This window comes from Podarcis raffonei, chromosome 9 (genome assembly GCF_027172205.1).
Source record: "Podarcis raffonei isolate rPodRaf1 chromosome 9, rPodRaf1.pri, whole genome shotgun sequence".
In the NCBI taxonomy this organism is placed as follows: domain Eukaryota; kingdom Metazoa; phylum Chordata; class Lepidosauria; order Squamata; family Lacertidae; genus Podarcis; species Podarcis raffonei.
In genome coordinates, this window is record NC_070610.1 from 22,757,695 (window position 1) to 22,776,993 (window position 19,299).

The following is a 19,299-nucleotide window of genomic DNA, read 5'->3' on the forward strand; positions in this document are numbered from 1 at the left end:
GCAGCACTTCCACAAGGTACAATGCAGTGAAGTGCTATACTTGAAGACCGTATTGTGATGGGTTCAAAACCTGATCGCCACCCTAGAAACTGGGTCACGGCACTTCCTGGTTCCTACGACATTGTCCACAGAGGAAATTCTCAATACTGGGGGGTTGATTTATTTCCCGCCCAGATCCTGCCCACACTCTAGTGCCTATCAGTGACCATTTATCACGACAATCTTGTTTTTAAAAACACACTTCAGGAAGAAAGTAAATTAGACCGAGAGATGTAGAGGGCCTGTATTTGCTTTTCGTTTTTATTATCAACAATCAGTTAATGGTACACTCTTGGAAAACTATATGCACATGTAGAAATATTTCCCCTTTTAAATAGAAGCATTCATTTTAACCACATATAAATAAATCTGAAAATCCTGAAACATAATTTATGATGGTTAATGCTCACAAACATATCCCAACACAAAAGGAAAAATAACAATAATAAAAAAGAGACAACATGCAATTGATAACCAAAGCTGATACCATTGCATGAAGCCTACCTCTCTAGACGCAAAGAAATGTAACCAGTGAGAACCTCATTTCTCCATAAAGACACACCATAAAGACTACAAGGAGAGAAAACATTATTTATACGTCTAACTAGAGTAGACAAGTTTGTATCAATATTAACACTATACAATTGAGTCACAGAACACAGTTTTAGAAAGACACAGAAAAAGATGCGAAAGCATACCTGTCGACATAACTAATACCTAGGTTCTTGTGCCTTGTAAAAGAAACATTTTTAAAACCCTAAGAAGAGATGCCTAAAAACTGCATGGACAATGTAATCGTAATCTTCAGAATGAATTCCAATCCATTTGCCAGAAAGGGCTGTTAAGACCCCTGGGGCTATTTTGGACAGAGAGTTGGTTCACCTTCTGTAAACTTCTCCCTGCACATTGAAACATACAATTACGGTAGGTTTGCAGCAACTGCGGTGGGGAAAGGGCAGGGCCGTAAATGAAAAATCTAATCAGTGCTAGTAATGATCACAATAAGAGGGTTGGCTATGCTGAATGGTCAGGGCCGGTTCACGTTGTCCCTCAGCAGGGCTGGAAACGGAGTTGGTCCAAGAACTGCTTCTCACACGTCTCAGTGGATTACTGTGTGTGGCTGAGGGCTGGCAGCTGAACTCTGATACGACTTTTGATCACCCTCGCAGGAGGAGATGGCTCCTCTGGCTGCACCTTCACAAATGCAAGTCATCACCGATGCTGCAGTTACAAAGCGGTACCCGGGCACAACCATTTGGCACACCGCCCTAAACCACCTTAACGTAGCTTGAACCATACATACCTACCCTCTGACAACTGCCACATCAAATTAGGTCACCTTGTTTAAGAGGAATGCTAAACAAAAGTAGCTTTCCCTGAGGCAAGCTGCGGTTTCCACGAGGGCTGGTGTTTTGCGGTGCAAAAATATTTCTGGGAAGCCTTCAGAAATGCGCTCCCTTACCTAGAAAACACAGATTGATCTACCGAGACGGCAATCTGTAAAATTTAAGGCTTAAGCATGCTTATTAAGGGAGTAAGCCCGATTGAAGAGTGTGGAATTTGGTTCAGAATAAAACATAACCAGATTGCACTGATTCTGTAACTATGTCCCCGCCCCCTCCGGTGTAACATAACATTTAACTGTAATTTTTAGACCCTCCGTGTCAATTATATTCTAGGGAAGCTGCGAAAGCAGGAAGGGGTGTGCGTCCTACTAGCCTAACCGATACATTCAGAAGCTGTGCTCTAGTTACAGTACAAACCACTTGCACAGCAACCCCTTGGTTTCAGTACATTTACAAATTTAGACCTCTCAACTCTGTACATGTTCTCTGGCCCTCGTCAGCTCAGCCCACGAAAAGGAGTGAGTGAGTGGGGCGGCAGGGGGGCTCCAATTTAGCCCTGGGGGAGGGGGAGACCGCGTGGCTCTTAACGCGCGCACCTTGGAGGCGACGGCTGTGCCAAATCACCAAATGGAGCGCTCACGATGCGCAAAGGCGGACGCGCGGTTTTGCAATGGGTGTGCAGCCACGCTGAAAGCGCCTCAGCCTCAAGGAAAAACCCGGCCAAGAGAGGGGGGTTTGGCGGGGTGGGGGTGGGAGGATTACATTGCAGTAGCAGCAGCAACACCGACAAAACGACACTGGCAGCTTGTGGACAGTTTTCTCCCGGAGAGGGACTGCGCAAGGAGGAGAGGGCGGTGGCGCGGCGCCTGCTGCAGCAGAGCGATGCGCACTACGGGGCGCGCTCGCTTGTTCGTAGCCCGGGCAAGGTCGCTTGCAAGTCCGCGCCGTCGGGGCCGCTCCGACGTGAGCGAGGAGGGCAGGAGTGGAGGCCTGGCGAGTCCCTTCCCTGCAGAGGGCGCCGCCTCCTCGCTCTCGGCCATTGGGGAAGCGTCCGTCGAGGGAGGCCCGGCCCCGGCGACGCAGCCCCGGCCGGCCGGCCCCGCGCTCAAAACATACTGCTCTTCACCAAGGTGCCTTTGGTGCCGTTGGGTCTCTGCAGCGACGAGAGCACGCTGGCGAAGGGCCCGCCTAAGGAATCCGGGATGGAGGTGATCGGCCCCGGCCCGGGGGCCCAGCCCTGCCCGGGCCCCGCCGCCGCCGCCGCCGCCAAGCCGCCAGGCCCCGACGGCGCGCCTTTGCCGGCCTCCTGCCCGGGCCCGCCGGCTCCGGGCCCGCCGGGGCCTCCCGTGGGGCTGGGCCCGCCGCCGCCGCAGCTGGGCGCCGGGTTGGGGTTGGGGCCGGGCCCGCCGGTGCTGTCCGGGTCGGTGCTTTTGGCCTCTTTGCTCTCATCGTCCCGCGACGCGTCGGACTTCTTCCCAGACGAGCCGTTCTTGGCTGCGGCCGCCGCTGCCGCCGCGGCGCGCTCCTGCTTGCGGAACTTCGCCCGTCGGTTCTGGAACCAGACCTGGCCAGAAGGAAAGAAGGAAGGAAGGAGCGAGGGGGGAAAAGAGAGAGAGGTTCAGAGGGGGGCGGGCGTTCTATTCCCACATGCACGGGATATGCGAGTCAAGCCAAGGCAACTTCGAGTCACCGATTCTGTGTTTGTGACCATTATGCGAGACCACCCCCCTTTCCTCTCTCTCTCTCTCTTTCTGTCTCTCCCAAGCGCGCCTTGAAAGCCACTTTGCGGTAGTGGATTCAAAATACCGGTAGCTTGTCCAGAACTCAGCGGTCACTACTTAAATCATAGAATTGTAGAATGGGAAGGGGACATGAGGCGATCTGTCCAATCCGTTATCTTTTGCCCAACGTGGGGCTCAAACCGACTGAGCTATCCCAGCTTGAGCCAAAGAAAACAATCAATAAACATGTGGAAAGACCTAGCCTTGTAGGTCTTAACTGGCAACTATTTTTAGTACGTGAAAATACCCACTGCTAACTATCCTTAGTGTATGGGTGTAGGAAGGGATTCAAAAGGCCCGTTTCCCAAGTCAATGCCAACCGACGGGCAATGAGCGTAGACAAGCCCATCTGTGAGCATTACAAATTCCCATTCCTGTGAGAAATCAGGGGTAGCAGCTATAGTAAGATTAATAACATGTTACAGATGACCGGCTTATTCCATGGTTATATTTGCTTTCTGGCAGGATGCGACTGGGTAAATTGGCTTTAGACACCCAGTGTCTAAAAGATGGTAGGTTGCAAATTCTTCCACTTACGGTTTAGAAAAGGATGGCATGTGCCCTAGTTGAATGGACGGACTCTGGATAGCTATTGGCCATGCCAAGCTAAAAGAGAACTTTCATCTCAGAACATTCATATCATTTCAGCAGAGGACTCTTATCTTTCAATAGGTCCAGACAATGAGCTGCTGTAATTTACTCCCTATTGTGTGGGCCGTGTGGATAGGAAAAGTCCTTCACTGCAGAAGCTGGTTGTTGCTATAAAGTAACATGCATTCTTGTTCCTCTGCTGAGGAATAATGTAGCCTGTCTGTGAGTTCTGCTGGCCATCAGCTCGGCCACGGTGCGTAAATAAAAAGAACAGGCGACCACTGGTAGGGTCTAGCATGGCAACTCTTAAGATGCTTCCAGGTGTGCTAGCATGGAACCAGACCATTGGCCACGCACATCTGGCATGTTGGCCAATTGCTAGTTGTTGTTATTATTATTTTTTGAATTTATATACCGCCCTGTATCCGGGGGTCTCAGGGCAGTTTACAGAATAAAATCCAGAAAACCCCCATAAAATATCTAATAAAAACAAAAACAACACCAAAGCAGAGCAGCCACATTCCCTTTCAGCTCCAATACCAATGGCTCTCCTCGGTTCGGATTTATTGCTGTTTGGCACCATCACCCTAACATTCTTCTGCCCATGCTTAAAGCCTTCGTGCCACAATCTGTTGTGGCATGCTTTGGCCTGGCTTGCTTTGCAAATTAACTGCTCCCCTATGGCATGCTTCGTGGTATATCAGAGTGGTTTGCAGCCTTGTTTTCTCAGAAATCTCAATTTCGTTCCGTTGGGCAGTTGGATAGGATTGTAGTCTTAATGACTTGTGTTATTATTTCGTGGCGCATACTAAACCAGTCTTTTGCACTCTTGAGATGCTCAGAAGTAGTGAAATGATGGAGTATTTAAAGGAAAGGTGAGGAACCTCTGGCCCTCCAGATTTTGCTAGATATAAACTAACATCATCCCTGGCCATTGGCAACATCTGGAGAGCCAGAGGTTCTCCACCCCTGATTTAGGGTGTGTCTTAATTTAAGACACATCAGTGTATGCCAAATATAATTATTTCGGGTCAGTGACTCCAAGGTAAAGGTGTTTATATATACCTAGATTGCAGATCAGGTGAGATCTTAGTGTAAAGCTCTCCCTACTTTGAGAATTCAGATCTCCAGTTTGCTAAGTTAGAAATGGTTCCCACAGAAGTAGAGAGATCTTGACAAAAATAAAAATCAAAATTATAGAAGGGATGCAAATATCTCATACTCAGAATGATATGGTCCTCGCCACATGTTGCCCTGTTCAGCTATCCAGATGATAATGTGTCCTCTGCCAAAATCAGGAACTGACAAGGTGCCTGTACAGAAATGGGTGGCTCTAGCAAGTGAGCCAAGCTGTAGGGAATACATATCCTAGCCACTGGGCTCTCCAAGGAAATTGCTGCCCTTAGGAGTCTTAGTCATTACCATGAGGAACGTGAGACAGCTGTGGGATGCAAAGCTGAATGCCTCCTGCTGCTGATGGAGGAAGGACTCAAGATAAACGAGGTTAAAAAAATAAAAGGCAGAGGCCCGGAATGATAAACATAAAAAACCCTGCATCCATTTTCATATTTTTTCCAAAGGGAAGTACGTAAATGTGCAAAAGCAACAGACTTCCCACCCTGGGACTCTCTGTCGGTGGTCACCTCCCGTCCAGCAAAATCTTGAAAGCTGCGCGTTGCTACCCGCGATGCTTTGCTCCGGATGAAGCGGCCTAGGCGGCTGCTGCAATCCGGATCGAAAGGAGCTCCTTCACCAACCTGAACTCTGGCTTCGGTGAGGTCGATTTTGAGGGCCAGTTCCTCCCGGGTGTAGATATCTGGGTAGTGAGTCTCCGCGAACACCCTCTCCAGTTCCTTCAGCTGCGCGCTGGTGAAGGTGGTCCTGATCCGCCTCTGCTTCCTCTTCTCGTTCAAGCCCCCGTGGTCGGTGAAGAGCTTGTAGGGGACTAAAGAGGGAAAGGGGAGCGGGGTGGGAGGAAAAGAAACACAGGCCAGTCGATAACGTGCTGCGATTCCCCGCAATAAGCCGTTGGAACGCGAGGACAGCCGTCCGGGGGATCCGGATTCGAATGGTTTCACTGTGCTTGCGGCGGTGGGAGCGTGACCCGCGAAACCGTCTACACCGCCATGCTAACAACCCGCATAACCAGGGAGCTTACTCGCGAGCAGACACGGAGAAGAAACGCATCCGTGTCCCCTCCGTTTTCTGAGACGGTTAAGGTTTCTAATCCAGAAAAGGGAGAGGGGTGTATTTCGATAACGAAATGGATAAGAAAGGAGAATGATACGGTCTGTTTGCAGATGGATTCTCCAAAACACTATTTATTTTTTTCACTTTCGATATAGGTTATTAAAAAAAAAAACACCCATTCACCTCCCTTCCCCTCCACCCCACCCCACCGCATCTGTTTATTGCGGTTGGATCAAAAGTATACCACCCTTAGCGACGATTTTCCAAAAATGAAATTGCGGGGGAGGGGAGAGCGATGACAATTTATGCTAAATTAAGATGGGGGTGGGGGTGGTTCGTTGGAATGACAGGCAAATCTTGTAGTTGCGGGGGGCCCCCCATCTCCTCCTTCAATGTCGCAAAGAGAGATGACGAATGAAGAGATTGGCAGGGCGATCTCGCTAGATGCGGGTGTGAGCGTTCAGACAAGACGGCCAAGGCTGCCTTTCTCTCAAAATGCTACTGCTACATGCCTGCTTGGTTTAGTACAAAAAATGGTCCAAAAATAATAATGATCCACGACCAGCACCAGAGATGCTGCTTCCATGGAATTCGATAGCAAAATCGACCCGTTGCGTTGACCGGAATAGAGCAACACCGACAGGTGCCATCCTAAATATGTGGACTCGGAAGTCCGATTGAGCTCAATGGGACGTGCTCCCAAGTAAGTGTCGCCTCCCCCTCCCAGACACCTCCAGAGCTGCCCCTGAATTTTTTGCGCCTCTTCCCTTACTCGAAGACTTTCGCCCAGGCGGGATTTCGTTGTTCCTGGGGGGGGGGGACTGCTAAAAAAGGAAAGAAAGGAATGAAAGAAAAAGAAAAATACTAGCAGCGAGACAGTGCCCGCTTATCTCTCCATGACTTGTTTACTGTTGTTGCCCGTGGTGGATGCGGTTTCTTAAAAGAGGGAAAGGGAAGAGAAGGAAAGGGGGGAAAGGCGATGAAGATGAAGATGATGAAGAAGACAGTGTCAGTAATGAGCTTTCCTCGCGGCTTATTTAATTATTTCCCCCAGCTTTTCCGTCTCCCTCGCAAAGTAAATAAATTATGCCGATCATTTTGGCAGCTTAAGATAATTTTGTTGGCGGTTTCGGGTGTGACTTCGGATAGTGTAACGGTGTAAGTGAATTACACCCCCCTCTCCCCCCCCAACACACAAACCCAACCCAACCCACCCCCCTCCTCTCTCCTCTCCTCTCTCTCCTTCCCTGCAATCGCTCCTAACGTGATAAATTCTTTCATTTGTGTAAGCAAATTTCGTTGGGTAAATACTAAACACATTGCCATTTTCCAAATGCAATCAAAGCGAGGCTTCCCTCTCCTATTTTTTCCCCTCCCTCTCTTTTCTGCTCGGTCGGGCTTTGGCTTGGCTCTTCCCCCTTCCTCCTCTTTTGCCCTCTCTCTCTCTCTCTTCTTGCCTTTCCCCTTCTCTCTCTCTCTCCAGTCTCCAGCCAGGGGCGCAGGGTCCTTACCTGCCGCGTATGGGCTGCTCTGGTGGTCCCTAAGGGTGCCCAGGCTGCAGGATCCGGGGGTGAGGGACGGGCACCCGGAGGTGGCCCCGAAAGTGGTCCTGATGGGGTTATACTGGAAGCCACTCGCCTGGCTGCACGAGCTGAAGTCCGCGTAAGCCGAAGCCAAGCTGGACGTGTCCATCCCAGCCATGCACGACTCGTAGGCGGAGGAATTGAGGTAAGAATATTCCATTTTATACATTGAAAAGGCTCGGGGATGGCCCAGCCAACGGGTTTGGGGGCTGGAGGGTGGGGAGAGAGAAAAGATGGGGCTCCTGGTCAAGGTGGGGTGGGGGGTGGGGGTGGGGGCGAGGTGGATGAGGGGGGAGAGAAGAAGAGCCAAGGCAAGGGGTGAGAGCGAGATGCGCACAGCTCCGCTCTTGCTTCCAGAGTGGCCTCCTTGCTACCAGCCGTGCCGAGTTTTATGAAAAAACGGCTCCTATGAGCTGCCTTGCCTGAGGTCTCTAGAGCATATAGTCCTCATCATAAACTTGGCTGTTTCCACTTGGACAATAGCAAAGCGGTTGGTCTGATCGCGGGCGCTTTTTACATGACAATAACTCATCAGTCTATTGGGCTGGCAACTGGGGTGGGGGTGGGGGGAGCGAGGAAAGAGGGGAAGGAGGGGGGAGGGGAGAAGGAGGGAGGGGAGGGGGAGGAAAGAGGGAGGGAGGGAGGGAGGCTGAGCTGCCCAACTTCCCTCTGGCTGATTCCTGCATCTCTAATGAGAATTTAATACACACCCTCGACGTCCCCGGTCCTCTGTTTTCGCCAAGCAGCCTCGCTGCCCTTTTAATTCGATCAGCCTCCTTGGGAAAGGAGGAAAGTTGGGTGACGATTTTCCCTGATCCGATTTGCCCGAGCTTTTAAACCTCCTTTTTAACTGATCTCACTCATACACACACGCGCTCGCACGCACGCACCCCTATATACAGGGCTGCCAACTTGCTTAAAATATTGGGGGCCCCAGGTAAACCCCGCCCCACATAATCGATCACAAGACACGACACCCACACTCCGTTTGAATGGCAATGCCTATCAACTTTGAGCCCCCCTCAAATATTTAAATATTTTATTGGGGGGCTCTAGAAGTTTGCCCTATGCATACGCACACCCACACACCTGGGAATAAAGAGAGAGAAGGGTTGGGGGTTGTTGCTGGGGGGGCGTGTTTTAAGGGTGTGTGTGGAGAGAGGTGGTGTGTCCCCCCAACTAAGAAGAGAAATAAGCCTCCCTCCCCCGCAGCTTCGGACTAAGGAGTGAAACCCCGGGGTCGTCGCGAAACCTGCTTTTGTACGCGCGTTACGCGCTCAATTGAACTCCAAAGAGACCCCCTTCCGAGCGTGAAATGCGATAAAGGGCGAGGACACCGGCAGGACTCGGGCACCCTGCGCAAGGGACCCCGGGGTGGGGAGTGGCAGCGGATGGAGGGGTTTCCCAAAGGCACCTGGTCGGAGGGAGAGTGGGGCGGGGAACCGACGGGACACCCCGCGCTTCTCCTTCCAAGGTCGCGCGTGCCTGGAGGCGCTTTCCACTGCGTCTCCCTTTCCTGGCACCATCCGCACCACCACCAACTCCCCCCCCCCACGGTGGTTCTCGAGACTAACCGAGGGCCCACGAGAAAAGCCCGCCCGCGCCCAACACTTGGGTTTCGAAGGCAGCGGTGAGGCCCAGGCCTGGGTTTAAATCATGGACGCGTCCACGCGCGCGTCGTGGTTTGCTCCTCGCCCACCTAAAACCCGCATCCTTTCTCCCCCCGCGTTCACAAAATACGTTTCCCCAGCCGGACCCTAACATTTTGATAATCCGATGGATTTTAGCGGAAGAGATATGGACATCCTTTCATGGAGATCGAGGCGGGGGCGGGTTTTTTTTTTAACGTGCTTAATTTTTTTTAATTTTACGTTCGCCTTTTCACTCTCTGCGCTTGGTGGAGGTCCCAATAACGACCATAATAATCTACTTTAACAAAGCTCCAATAACAAGTTGGTGTCTTGATGCTCCCGATGAAGTCACGTTTTCTGTTTACTGACAACGCTGCAGCTCCCTTCACATTCCCTTTTAGAAGAAAATACATTTCTCCTCCCAGGGAGCCTGAGCAAATCAGTTCCCCCCAAATTCTCGTCTGTGGATTTCACGATTTGCATGGTGCTTCCTTGGAGATCATTGCAGCCCAAGATACAAAGTCCACGCCATTCATTTTCTTGCATTTAGATCTCTCTTCCTTCCACTGAGCTGGTAAAAACCAAAACTATCGCGAGGCGAGTAGCAATGTTTGCAAAATGAATAGGCAAGTGAGGGGGGCGAGGGGAACAAACAAACTCCGGGTGTTTCTGATGCAAGCTTCGTTGCATCCCTCCCGAGCTAATAAAACTAGCACACTCGGAGAGTATTTAGAGCCTTTAAGACCGATCCGCAGTATTTGCAGAGCTTTCACCGAGCCTAAAAGAATGGAAAAATGAGTGGGGAGAAATCTCGCGTGCGCCGGAACTACCTCCGGACTTTCTCCAGTGTTTTATGGCACATTGAAAGGCTCCTTCAAAGCCTGAACGCGGCTGCAATGGGTGTGTGTGTGTTAGTTTTGCTACATATCCTTGTGACTCGCCGATGAAAAGGTTTCTTGAGGGGACAACCCACGCAGCCCAATTGCAGTCCGTGGGCCAGGATGGCGCTGCCGTCGAGGGTGCTCTCGGAGAGCGCGCAATTGCGCGCCGGCCTTGGCGGCGCAGAACCCGAGCCGGGGGGAAACGGGCACTCTGCCCCGGAACAGGCGAGGATAGTGGGGGAGGGAAATATCTCAAGTGGCGAGGCAGAGTTCCCGGGAAGACCTCTCCGGAGTCCAAACGCGGGGTGAGGGGTCCGCCGTCCATGCAAAGAGTGGCAGAATGGTGCGCATCGAAAGGCGGCGGGGCGGTTGTTTGCCCTCTTTGGCACATACATACACATCTGTATTATACACACAAACACACAACATACCAACCCCAGGCAGAGAAAAAACCCGCAACCCCAAGCTGACTCGGAGGCGGAGTCCAACGCAACCACTCTCAAGGCCTCTATTACTCCACGTGGTCTCTTGACGCTTTTAACTCGGCCTCCAGTTGAGTAAGCTGTGACACCGGATTTAATGGCTGCTTGGGGCGGGGGAACGCTCCTTCGGTAGTATAAGTATTTCTGGAGTACCGTGCTTTGCGCTACATCAGTGTTTCTCACACTTGTTTTTCTGGGCTACACTTTCAGAATAAATATTTGCCTGCCACACCGATAAGAAATGCATTGGAAGACAAGCAACTGGTAGCAGTGCTTGATTTTGAAAAGGTAACTATCCATATTCTTCAAAGAAATAATTTTTAAAATATATACTATACTAATACTATACTACTCTACACTAAAATGTATAAATTATTGTCCTTGGATCTTCCTGCCTCACTTGGCATCCTCTTCTGCCACAACCTTTGAGAACCACAGTGTTAGTTGCAAGAACCGTAGAGTTGGAGGGGGTGCTGAGGGTCATCTAGTCCAACCCCCTGCAATCCAACATGGGGCTCAAAGCCACAACCTAGAGATTAAGAGTCTCATGTTCTACTGAGTGATCATGGATTACTTTATTTGTTTCAAAATGCAATCAGTCAAGCTTGCTGTGCTTGGCAGCCTGCCTGCTTATTCTGGCTGGGAGCTGGGCTTTGACTTCTGCTCCCAAATCCTGCCTTGGTGAAGGGGCGGGACACACACACACACACACACACACACAAATTTGGCTCTTGAAAAATCACACCCACCAATGAGACATGCTTCCTCCCAATATCAAGCTTAATTCTAACATTACTGATTCTTGCATGTGGTTATGCAGGTGTTGTTTTTCCTGCCAGGGACTGCAGTGAGCAGTGTGGCCATTCTAGATTGAAAGCTCTAGTTAGCTCTCATATCGGTGACACATTGAGGAGACAATGCCTATGGGCCAAAAACTACTGCCAGGGCTTGGGCCAAGGTACATCTCCTACATCAGTAACAGCAAACTCGTTCTTTGGACCCTCATGTAGCCAAAATGGCATAAAAGGAGGTGTTAGGAGGCTTCAGGGAAGCCCTAAGATTTGCAGAAATACAAGGATGTGTGAAGTATTCCACCACCCCCCTCCTGAAAAATGTCCACTGTGGTCTGAGCTTTGGACACAGAAAGTTAACTGACGGTTGGGGACAGAACAGAAAACTGGAAGGGGGAAGGGAATGGAGTGTCCTGAAAGGGCATGGCTGGCTGGCTGGCTGGAACCTTGAACAAAAACATTGCACACTGTGACATTTTGCTGCTGTTCCACATGCAGGAAAGTTAAGTATGTGTCCCAGAGTTCAGAAGCAAACCCAAAGTTGACTGGCCAGTCAGAAGCAAACTGGCATTTTTTTTGCACCATTTGGCATGCATACGTTATTCTTAACAGGGGATCCACCCCACACAGCGACGGGCACACATCTAAGATGATGCAACTGCCAAAGATGGCTGTTTCACCTGGTTTTTACATACAAATCTAGCAGAGATAGTCATCCTAACATTGCCAGCATATTGGACAAGGCTGGAGGTCCTAGGCTTGGGGAATTTGGGGGCAAGGCCTAGTTCTGCTCCAGACCATCTCGTATCTCATAGGCCTGCTCTTCGTGGGCACTGTGGTTACTGCAGCTCTTATCAGAGCCACTGGGCTGGATGTAGCATTTTAAGGTTGCTTATCAACTGCAAGGCACATCTCTCTTTTTACCTGGATTCAGCCAAAGGCTGGGTTGGAGACTGCAGAAGTGGACCGTTGAGCAGTAAATTCTGACGGAGGTGCGCGTGGAGGCACACATTGTGCACATGTGGAAGTATGGAAGTAGCCTATGGCGGAGTCACTTGGATAACGAGCAACTGCTAGTAACGCGTATCACAAGTTGAACAAGCTGAAGTGGTCTCTGCCCAGAGAAATGGATGGCAGTGACAGTACCCCATCCCGGCCTCCTATACAGTTGGTAGCAATGGCAGCCCCAGATAAAGAGAGAACCATTTCTTTCTTGACAAACCGAGACAGCATCTTAAAAAGCAGAGACATCACCTTGCCAACAAAGGTCCGTATAGTTAAAGCTATGGTTTTCCCAGTAGTGATGTATGGAAGTGAGAGCTGGACCATAAAGAAGGCTGATCGCCGAAGAATTGATGCTTTTGAATTATGGTGCTGGAGGAGACTCTTGAGAGTCCCATGGACTGCAAGAAGATCAAACCTCTCCATTCTGAAGGAAATCAGCCCTGAGTGGAAGGACAGATCCTGAAGCTGAGGCTCCAATACTTTGGGCACCTCATGAGAAGAGAAGACTCCCTGGAAAAGACCCTGGTGTTGGGAAAGGTTGAGGGCACAAAGAAAAGGGGATGACAAAGGACGAGATGGTTGGACAGTGTTCTCGAAGCTACCAGCATGAGTTTGACCAAACTGCAGGAGGCAGTGGAAGACAGGAGTGCCTGGCGTGCTCTGGTCCATGGGGTCACGAAGAGTCAGACACAACTAAACAACTAAACAACAACAAATTTCTTTCTTAAGACCTTAAAGGTAAAGGGACCCCTGACCATTAGGTCCAGTCATGGCCGACTCTGGGGTTGCAGCGCTCATCTTGCTTTACTGGCCGAGGGAGCCGGCGTACAGCTTCTGGGTCATGTGGCCAGCATGGCTAAGCCGCTTCTGGCGAACCAGAGCAGCGCACGGAAACGCCGTTTACCTTCCTGCCGGAACGGTACCTATTTATCTACTTGTACTTTGACGTGCTTTTGAACTGCTAGGTTGGCAGGAGCAGGGACCGAGCAACGGGAGCTCACCCCGTTGCGGGGATTCGAACCGTTGACCTTCTGATCAGCAAGTCCTAGGCTCTGTGGTTTGACCCACAGCGCCACCCGTGTCCCTTTCTTAAGACCTTAGGCGGGGCTTTTAAAAAAAAAACCTCCCTGGTCCCAGCAGGCCACAACCGAGGCTCCAAAATACAACCATTAAACAGCCTTTAGTGTTCACATTTTTTTCTGCTGCGACTCAGCTGTTTTCTTTCTCCTTCACTTACGGCGCCCGTTTCCCCCTCCACCTGCTTGCCACCTTCTGGTCTCCATTCAGGGTGCCAGGGACCTCACGGGTCCTGTGCTCCCCTGTTCTTTTCATTCCACCCAGCCTTCTTTCAGCCCCCTGAGCAAATGCCCTGGACTTGATTATCTCCCTTCTGTTTTCATATTTATTTATTCATTTGGGGGGTTGTTTTCGGCAGGGCAGGAGAGTGGTGGAATCTTTTGTAGATTCTTTTCTTTCCCTTCTCCAAATTTTCCTCTAAAGATGAAAGGACCTGCGGGTTTCCCCTTCCTCTCCCTGGCGTCCCCAGGCCCCCTGCTCTCTTTTTTGTTTGGAGTCGTCCTTTTTACACGCGAGCCCTTCTCCTCAAAAGTTGTAGCAAATGCTTAATTTGATTACGGCAACTATAGGCCAACTGCCTCAGCAGCCTTCCTCCACGCGTCTGGAGGGGGTGAAAAGGGAGCCCATCTCTACGAAATAATCAAATCAAAATGAAGTGTGGAGGGGGGCGGGCGGTGGACAAAAAAAGAAGACGCACACACACACACACACACACAAACCATCCTGACTTCCAGGCAGCACAAATAGAATTAAGAGTCCCCAATAGCTGTCCTGTCCAGCTTCCCTCCCGTTCCAAAAGGCGGACTTTTGTCTACACATCACAAATTCAGGTCCAGCCAACCAGAAATACAGTTTGTTGCTCTGTCCTTTATTGATACAAGATGAGGAGGTTTGTGTGAATCTTCCCTTTCCTGCTGCAGATGGTTACAGCAGAGACAAGGAAGATAGAGCAGGAAAGAAGCTAACGGAGGTGAACCAAGGGTTGGCGATGTGTATCAAGGACAGATCAGTTTGGAGTTGAAAGGAAACTTCTCTATCCTATTCTTTGGCGTTCTTAGAGGAAAATCCCCCTTCCTCCCACGGCATCTATCTCCCCCCTCCCTTCAAAGTCAGAAAGAATGTCAGAAGACAGGGAAACAAAACAGCAAACAAAACGGTATTGTACTGAAGTAGCAATTGACGGGCAAAACGCTTGTCAGGCCCATCATGTCTCACTCCTATGAAGCTGGTTTTTTCCGCAGGCTAAACACACAGTAGTAACATGGGAACAAATCAAATATTAAACACCAGCGAGCATTTCAAAGGAGCTTTCTTTTTGATTGCTTCATTTGCGAGAGACCGCTAATGATTCCCGCTAGAGATGCCCACCAAGCAAAGGATCAGCTTCAAAAATGTAATTTGGGCTCGGGACGGCTCCCCAATTTTCTTCCATTTATGATTTTTATATTCACCAAAAAAAGAAAGAAAAGAAAAACAGACTGTAGCCTATGCCAAGGGACACTCCGAATATGTTAGTGATCAAACTCAATATCACAAATAATAGAGTCACTAACGCAAGCAACAGACAATAGCTGTTTCTTCAATGGAAGTCAATTTTCTGCAAATAAAGCCTTGTAGTCAAAGACTATGTTTGTATTTTTTTCCCTAACAAGATGCTTTAGTTACTTTGAGAGATTACAGGGAGCAAGGAGGCACTTTCTCTGTATCAGCATGCAATCAAAGTATCTTCTCTAAGTTTTTGAAATGGAATAATATTTCTATTTTTTTTCTCTCTCTCTTTTATTCCGTGCAGATGAGCCAGTTAATAAATCTAATAAATCCGCTGTGCTCTCTGCACATTTAGAAAGCAGTAAGAGGGAGCTGGTGGCTATTCACCATGTTCTTTGCATTATATTTTGCACAAGTGATACAATGACCCCCTTTGCATATCACATTAAACCATAGTTTAAAACAAACTATGGTTTAATCTGAACAAGCAGCATGCACACTGTTCAGAAGCTCCCATGGCGCTGCCATATCCTGGACAAAGCAAGCCAAAGTCTCGTCAACCAAACCCAGCCTTGGGGTTTGTTTCCTCCAGACTATGGGTTGCGAGGAAACAAGGATGAGCTTGGGGTTAGACAACTCTGTCTTGTTTTGGCCACAGTACAGCAGGAGTGGGGGAAGGAGCAGTGCATGTTCATTCACATTAAACCAGGGGTGGGAACCTGTGGTCCTCCTGATGTTGGACTCCAATTCCCATGAGCCCTAGTCCGCATGGTCAATTGTCAAGGATGTTGGGAGCTGTAGTTCATCATGCAACACATTTCCTTGTTGCCTCCAGAAGCATCCGAAGATGGGGAGGGCAAAGCAGGAAACTGACAGTGTGATGACACAGGCGACAACAGGTATGTTTTACTATATGTTACAGAGGGGATCCTGCTTTGGGCAGTAGTTTCCTGTTTCTGATTATGCACAGGCCTACTGTAAAGCTCATTAGTGCTTCGTTTTCACAGCTTTGGGAATTGTACCTCCTATCTGCATAAGCATGTTTTGCTGTTATATGTAGTTGTGTTTTTTGATACCAGTTTTGCTAGCTACGAAACATGGGCATAGCCAGGATTTTTTGGGGGGGCAGGACTTTTGTTAGGGGGGGAGCAGAACCGTCATGATTGGTCAGTTGGTTAAGTATTTCTATTGTTTTACTTGACTACGCCCATGCTATGAAAGGATAGCCTGTTATGTATTATAGTGTTCTGTGTGTTTATAAGTGCAGGAAAGCAGGAAAAGACTGAAGTGCGACAAGCTTCTTCCAGCAGAGGGATCTCCACATTGCTTTTTTGCTGGAGCTATGCTGATAGCAGGAACAGCTGCTGGCTCATGGAAGGTGGGGGACGGACGAGAGCATTTGAAGATAGGCACAGATGTAAAAGTGACATCTGCCTGTGACAAAGGAGAACAGATTAAATTAGGCAAGGAGGCCTTTCTGTTTGCAGTGAAATTGGAGAAACATATTCACTGTGTCTGGGATGGCAGCAAGAAGAAGCATTTGTGAGGAAGCATTGACTACAGTTGGTACCGCCAGAGATGTAGCGTGGAAGTGATACAGGAGAAGGATTGGAAGAGACAATCCGTGGGGCATTTAGACAATTTCAGCCCTTGGACCTAATGGTGTTTTGGGGAGCAGTGTGCTTCCCTGAACGGTGATGAAATGGCTTCATTTACTTTGAAATGTGGCAGGCCAGCCCTGTTGTGTTTGAGGACCCTCCTAAGTCCTGCCCTGGTAGCTCCATTGGAGTCAGTAGCAGAAAATAACTTTAAAATGCTAGTGGCCTGCAAAACGAGTCTTCTGTCTGAGATTAATTCACGTGGAATAAACGCAACCCCTAAATTTAGAACGCATTTGATTTGTTGACCTATCACATTTGTGTCCCACCATTCCATTCCTTTAAAAAATGGTTTACATTGGGGTGGTAGCTAAGGTAAAAGGTAAAGGACCCTTGGATGGTTAAGTCCAGTCAAAGGCGACTATGGGGTTGCAGCGCTCCCCATAGCCTGACGCAGGTGGCACTGTGGTCCAAACCACTGAGTCTCTTGGGCTTGCCAATCAGAAGGTCGGCAGTTCGAATCCCCGCACGGGGTGAGCTCCCGTTGCTCTTGTGGGATGTAAACACAGGAGCAGTCAATGACAACATTCCTAGAGTGTACATGTTAGAACATGGGGAGGGATGTCTGTCTAGCAAGCAGGTAAACTTCCTGGGGATGGACTTCCTCTGCATGTGACCAGAGGTGGGTGTGGCCTCACCTGTGCAGGTAAATGACAAAAGCACAGGGCAGGCAGCCATCTCTCTCTCTCTGCCATCTCTCTCTGCCATCTTCCTTCCATGAGGAAACATCTAAGGATGCTCTCTTGGCTCCCAGCCAAGAGAGGAGATAAGGACTATCTTGCTACAAGATAGATTCTAAATGTATTTTACCTTTTTAAGCCTGTCAGCCTTCTGGGATCATATTGTGAACAGAACGTGAGTAAACTCTTTTATACTTTTATAAAGACTGTGTTGTGTCTTGTATTTTAAGAGGGAACAAAGGGGAAATTACCAGAGTAATTATTATAGAGGTTCTAGCAAACCTGTGCAAATGTTACCGTTGCGAACTTAAAGGGGAATGTCTATAAACTCTGCTGATATTTTGGGAACTTGTTAGCACAAGTTGGATAAGGATATAATTAGTCAATATATCCTCTCCTGCACCCCAGAACATTCCCACAGCTCCATCCCAGCTCCTGCCAACCTAGCAGTTCGAAAGCATGCCAGTGCAAGTAGATAAACAGGTATCACTGCAGTGGGAAGGTAAACAGCATTTCCATGCTCTCTGGTTTCCATCACGGTGTCCCGTTGCACCAGTAGCGGTTTAGTCCTGCTGGCAACATGACCCAGAAAGCTGTCTGCGGACAAACACCAGCTCCTCTGGCCTGAAAGCGAGATGAGTGCCACAACCCCATAGTCGCCCTTGGCTGGACTTAAACGTCCAGGGGTTGATCTGTAGGTTTACCCAATGAAAACCAATGGATGGAGAGACCAAGAGCATTAGTTGATTTGAGACCAGCACTCACTACAATTTTGTAACTAGATTTACCAGAAAGGGTAGACCAGTTCTCTGCTGTTGGGGATGTATGTATCTATGTTTATTTAGATGAAATATTTAATTTCCAAAATAGTTATGTGCATGCATGCCTGTTTGGAGTACTCTGTACTATGACTAGATTTGAGGAGGGGCATGGGCGTAGTCAGGATTTTTGTTGGGGGGCAGGACTTTTGTAATGTGATTGGTCAGTTAGTTAAGTATCTCTATTGTTTTAATTGATCTGGAGGCAGCTGCCCCCCCTGCCCCCCTGGCTATGCCCATAGGGGTATATTGACAGCGAAATACCTTGAGCCCTGCTAGAAATCAGAGGGCAATGGCTAAAGTGTGTGGAATGACATCTCCCACTGCAAAACACTTTATTAAGAGCAGTCTCACTTTTCTTTAAAAAAAAAATAATCTAGGTCACTTGGCCCACTTTAACCACTCATTTTTCCACTGGAACTGTCAAAACGTGGCAAAATTATGAACTGTATAGTGCATTTGTATGGGAACATTTTCACAATCCGGAATTCCAGTTGTTTTGCCCTTGTTTGTTGTGCTAAATATGTTTCCGTTGCTAAGGCTGAAGTACCACTTGGCCCTTTAAATGGTGTTCCAATTTAGAAAATAATCCACTTCTTAGCACTCATTCTCCCCTACTCCCTTGTCTTCACTTAAAGGGAAATTAAGGTTTATTAAGAATTAACTGCTGCTTACTTCTCTTTTCTCCATGGCCATCACTTGTTTAACAGAATACTAGCTGATTACTTGATTAATTAATCAATTCTGTTTGCATTAACATTTCTATGATTTGATAAGTATATTATAATTGTTTCAAATTGCTCTATGTTTGCTGCTTAGTGATTTATAAGTGGTTTATAAAGTCTTCTAAATAAACATAGCTTTAGCAAGCCTACCCAGGCATGTAAATAAAGTTATGGATGTCTGTTCTTAAACTACGTTTAGTAGTATTTACACAGGAAAGATTTGGGGGATGCAGAATATACTTCAATACTGGGCTGTATGTCCCTTAATCTGGAATTTTGCTCAAAAAAAAAATTCCAATTGCTATCCAGGAATATCAAACGTAAGTCTCCTATCAGACATTTTAGGGAGCTTCAGAATAGCCCAAATACATTTGAACTGGACATTTTCTGGAAGCCTTTCTAGTTAATCTGCATCAGGAAGTTTCAGTTTGCATCGGAAAAGTTTCTGGTGTTTGGTGCAGGGGTAGGGAACCCTTTTGAGATCAGGAGCCACAACCTTCTGAGGATCGTGTCCCAGTGGTAGGCATCACCAG

General features: G+C 48.6%; 1 protein-coding gene across 1 annotated transcript; it reads right to left on the reverse strand.

Moving 5' to 3' along the window:
* Window positions 1–2,389: 2,389 nt before the first annotated feature.
* PHOX2B (paired like homeobox 2B) lies at window positions 2,390–8,051 on the reverse strand. The gene is made up of 3 exons (XM_053402945.1): window positions 7,459–8,051; window positions 5,515–5,702; window positions 2,390–2,949 (listed from the first exon to the last, which is right to left on the reverse strand). Exons 1-3 carry the CDS (start codon window positions 7,697–7,699, stop codon window positions 2,491–2,493), a joined length of 888 nt encoding a protein of 295 aa, XP_053258920.1. The 5' UTR covers window positions 7,700–8,051; the 3' UTR covers window positions 2,390–2,490.
* Window positions 8,052–19,299: the final 11,248 nt, after the last annotated feature.

Bases quoted from the DNA above. Each gene is read 5' to 3' on its own strand.
- PHOX2B (XM_053402945.1), bottom strand. From the start codon at position 7,699: ATGTATAAAATGGAATATTCTTACCTCAATTCCTCCGCCTACGAGTCG. The intron at 5,703-7,458 runs GTAAGGACCCTG...TTCCCTCTTTAG, and splicing joins GAGCAGCCCATACGCGGCAG to TCCCCTACAAGCTCTTCACC. The intron at 2,950-5,514 runs GTTGGTGAAGGA...CCTTCTGGCCAG, and splicing joins TCACCGAAGCCAGAGTTCAG to GTCTGGTTCCAGAACCGACG.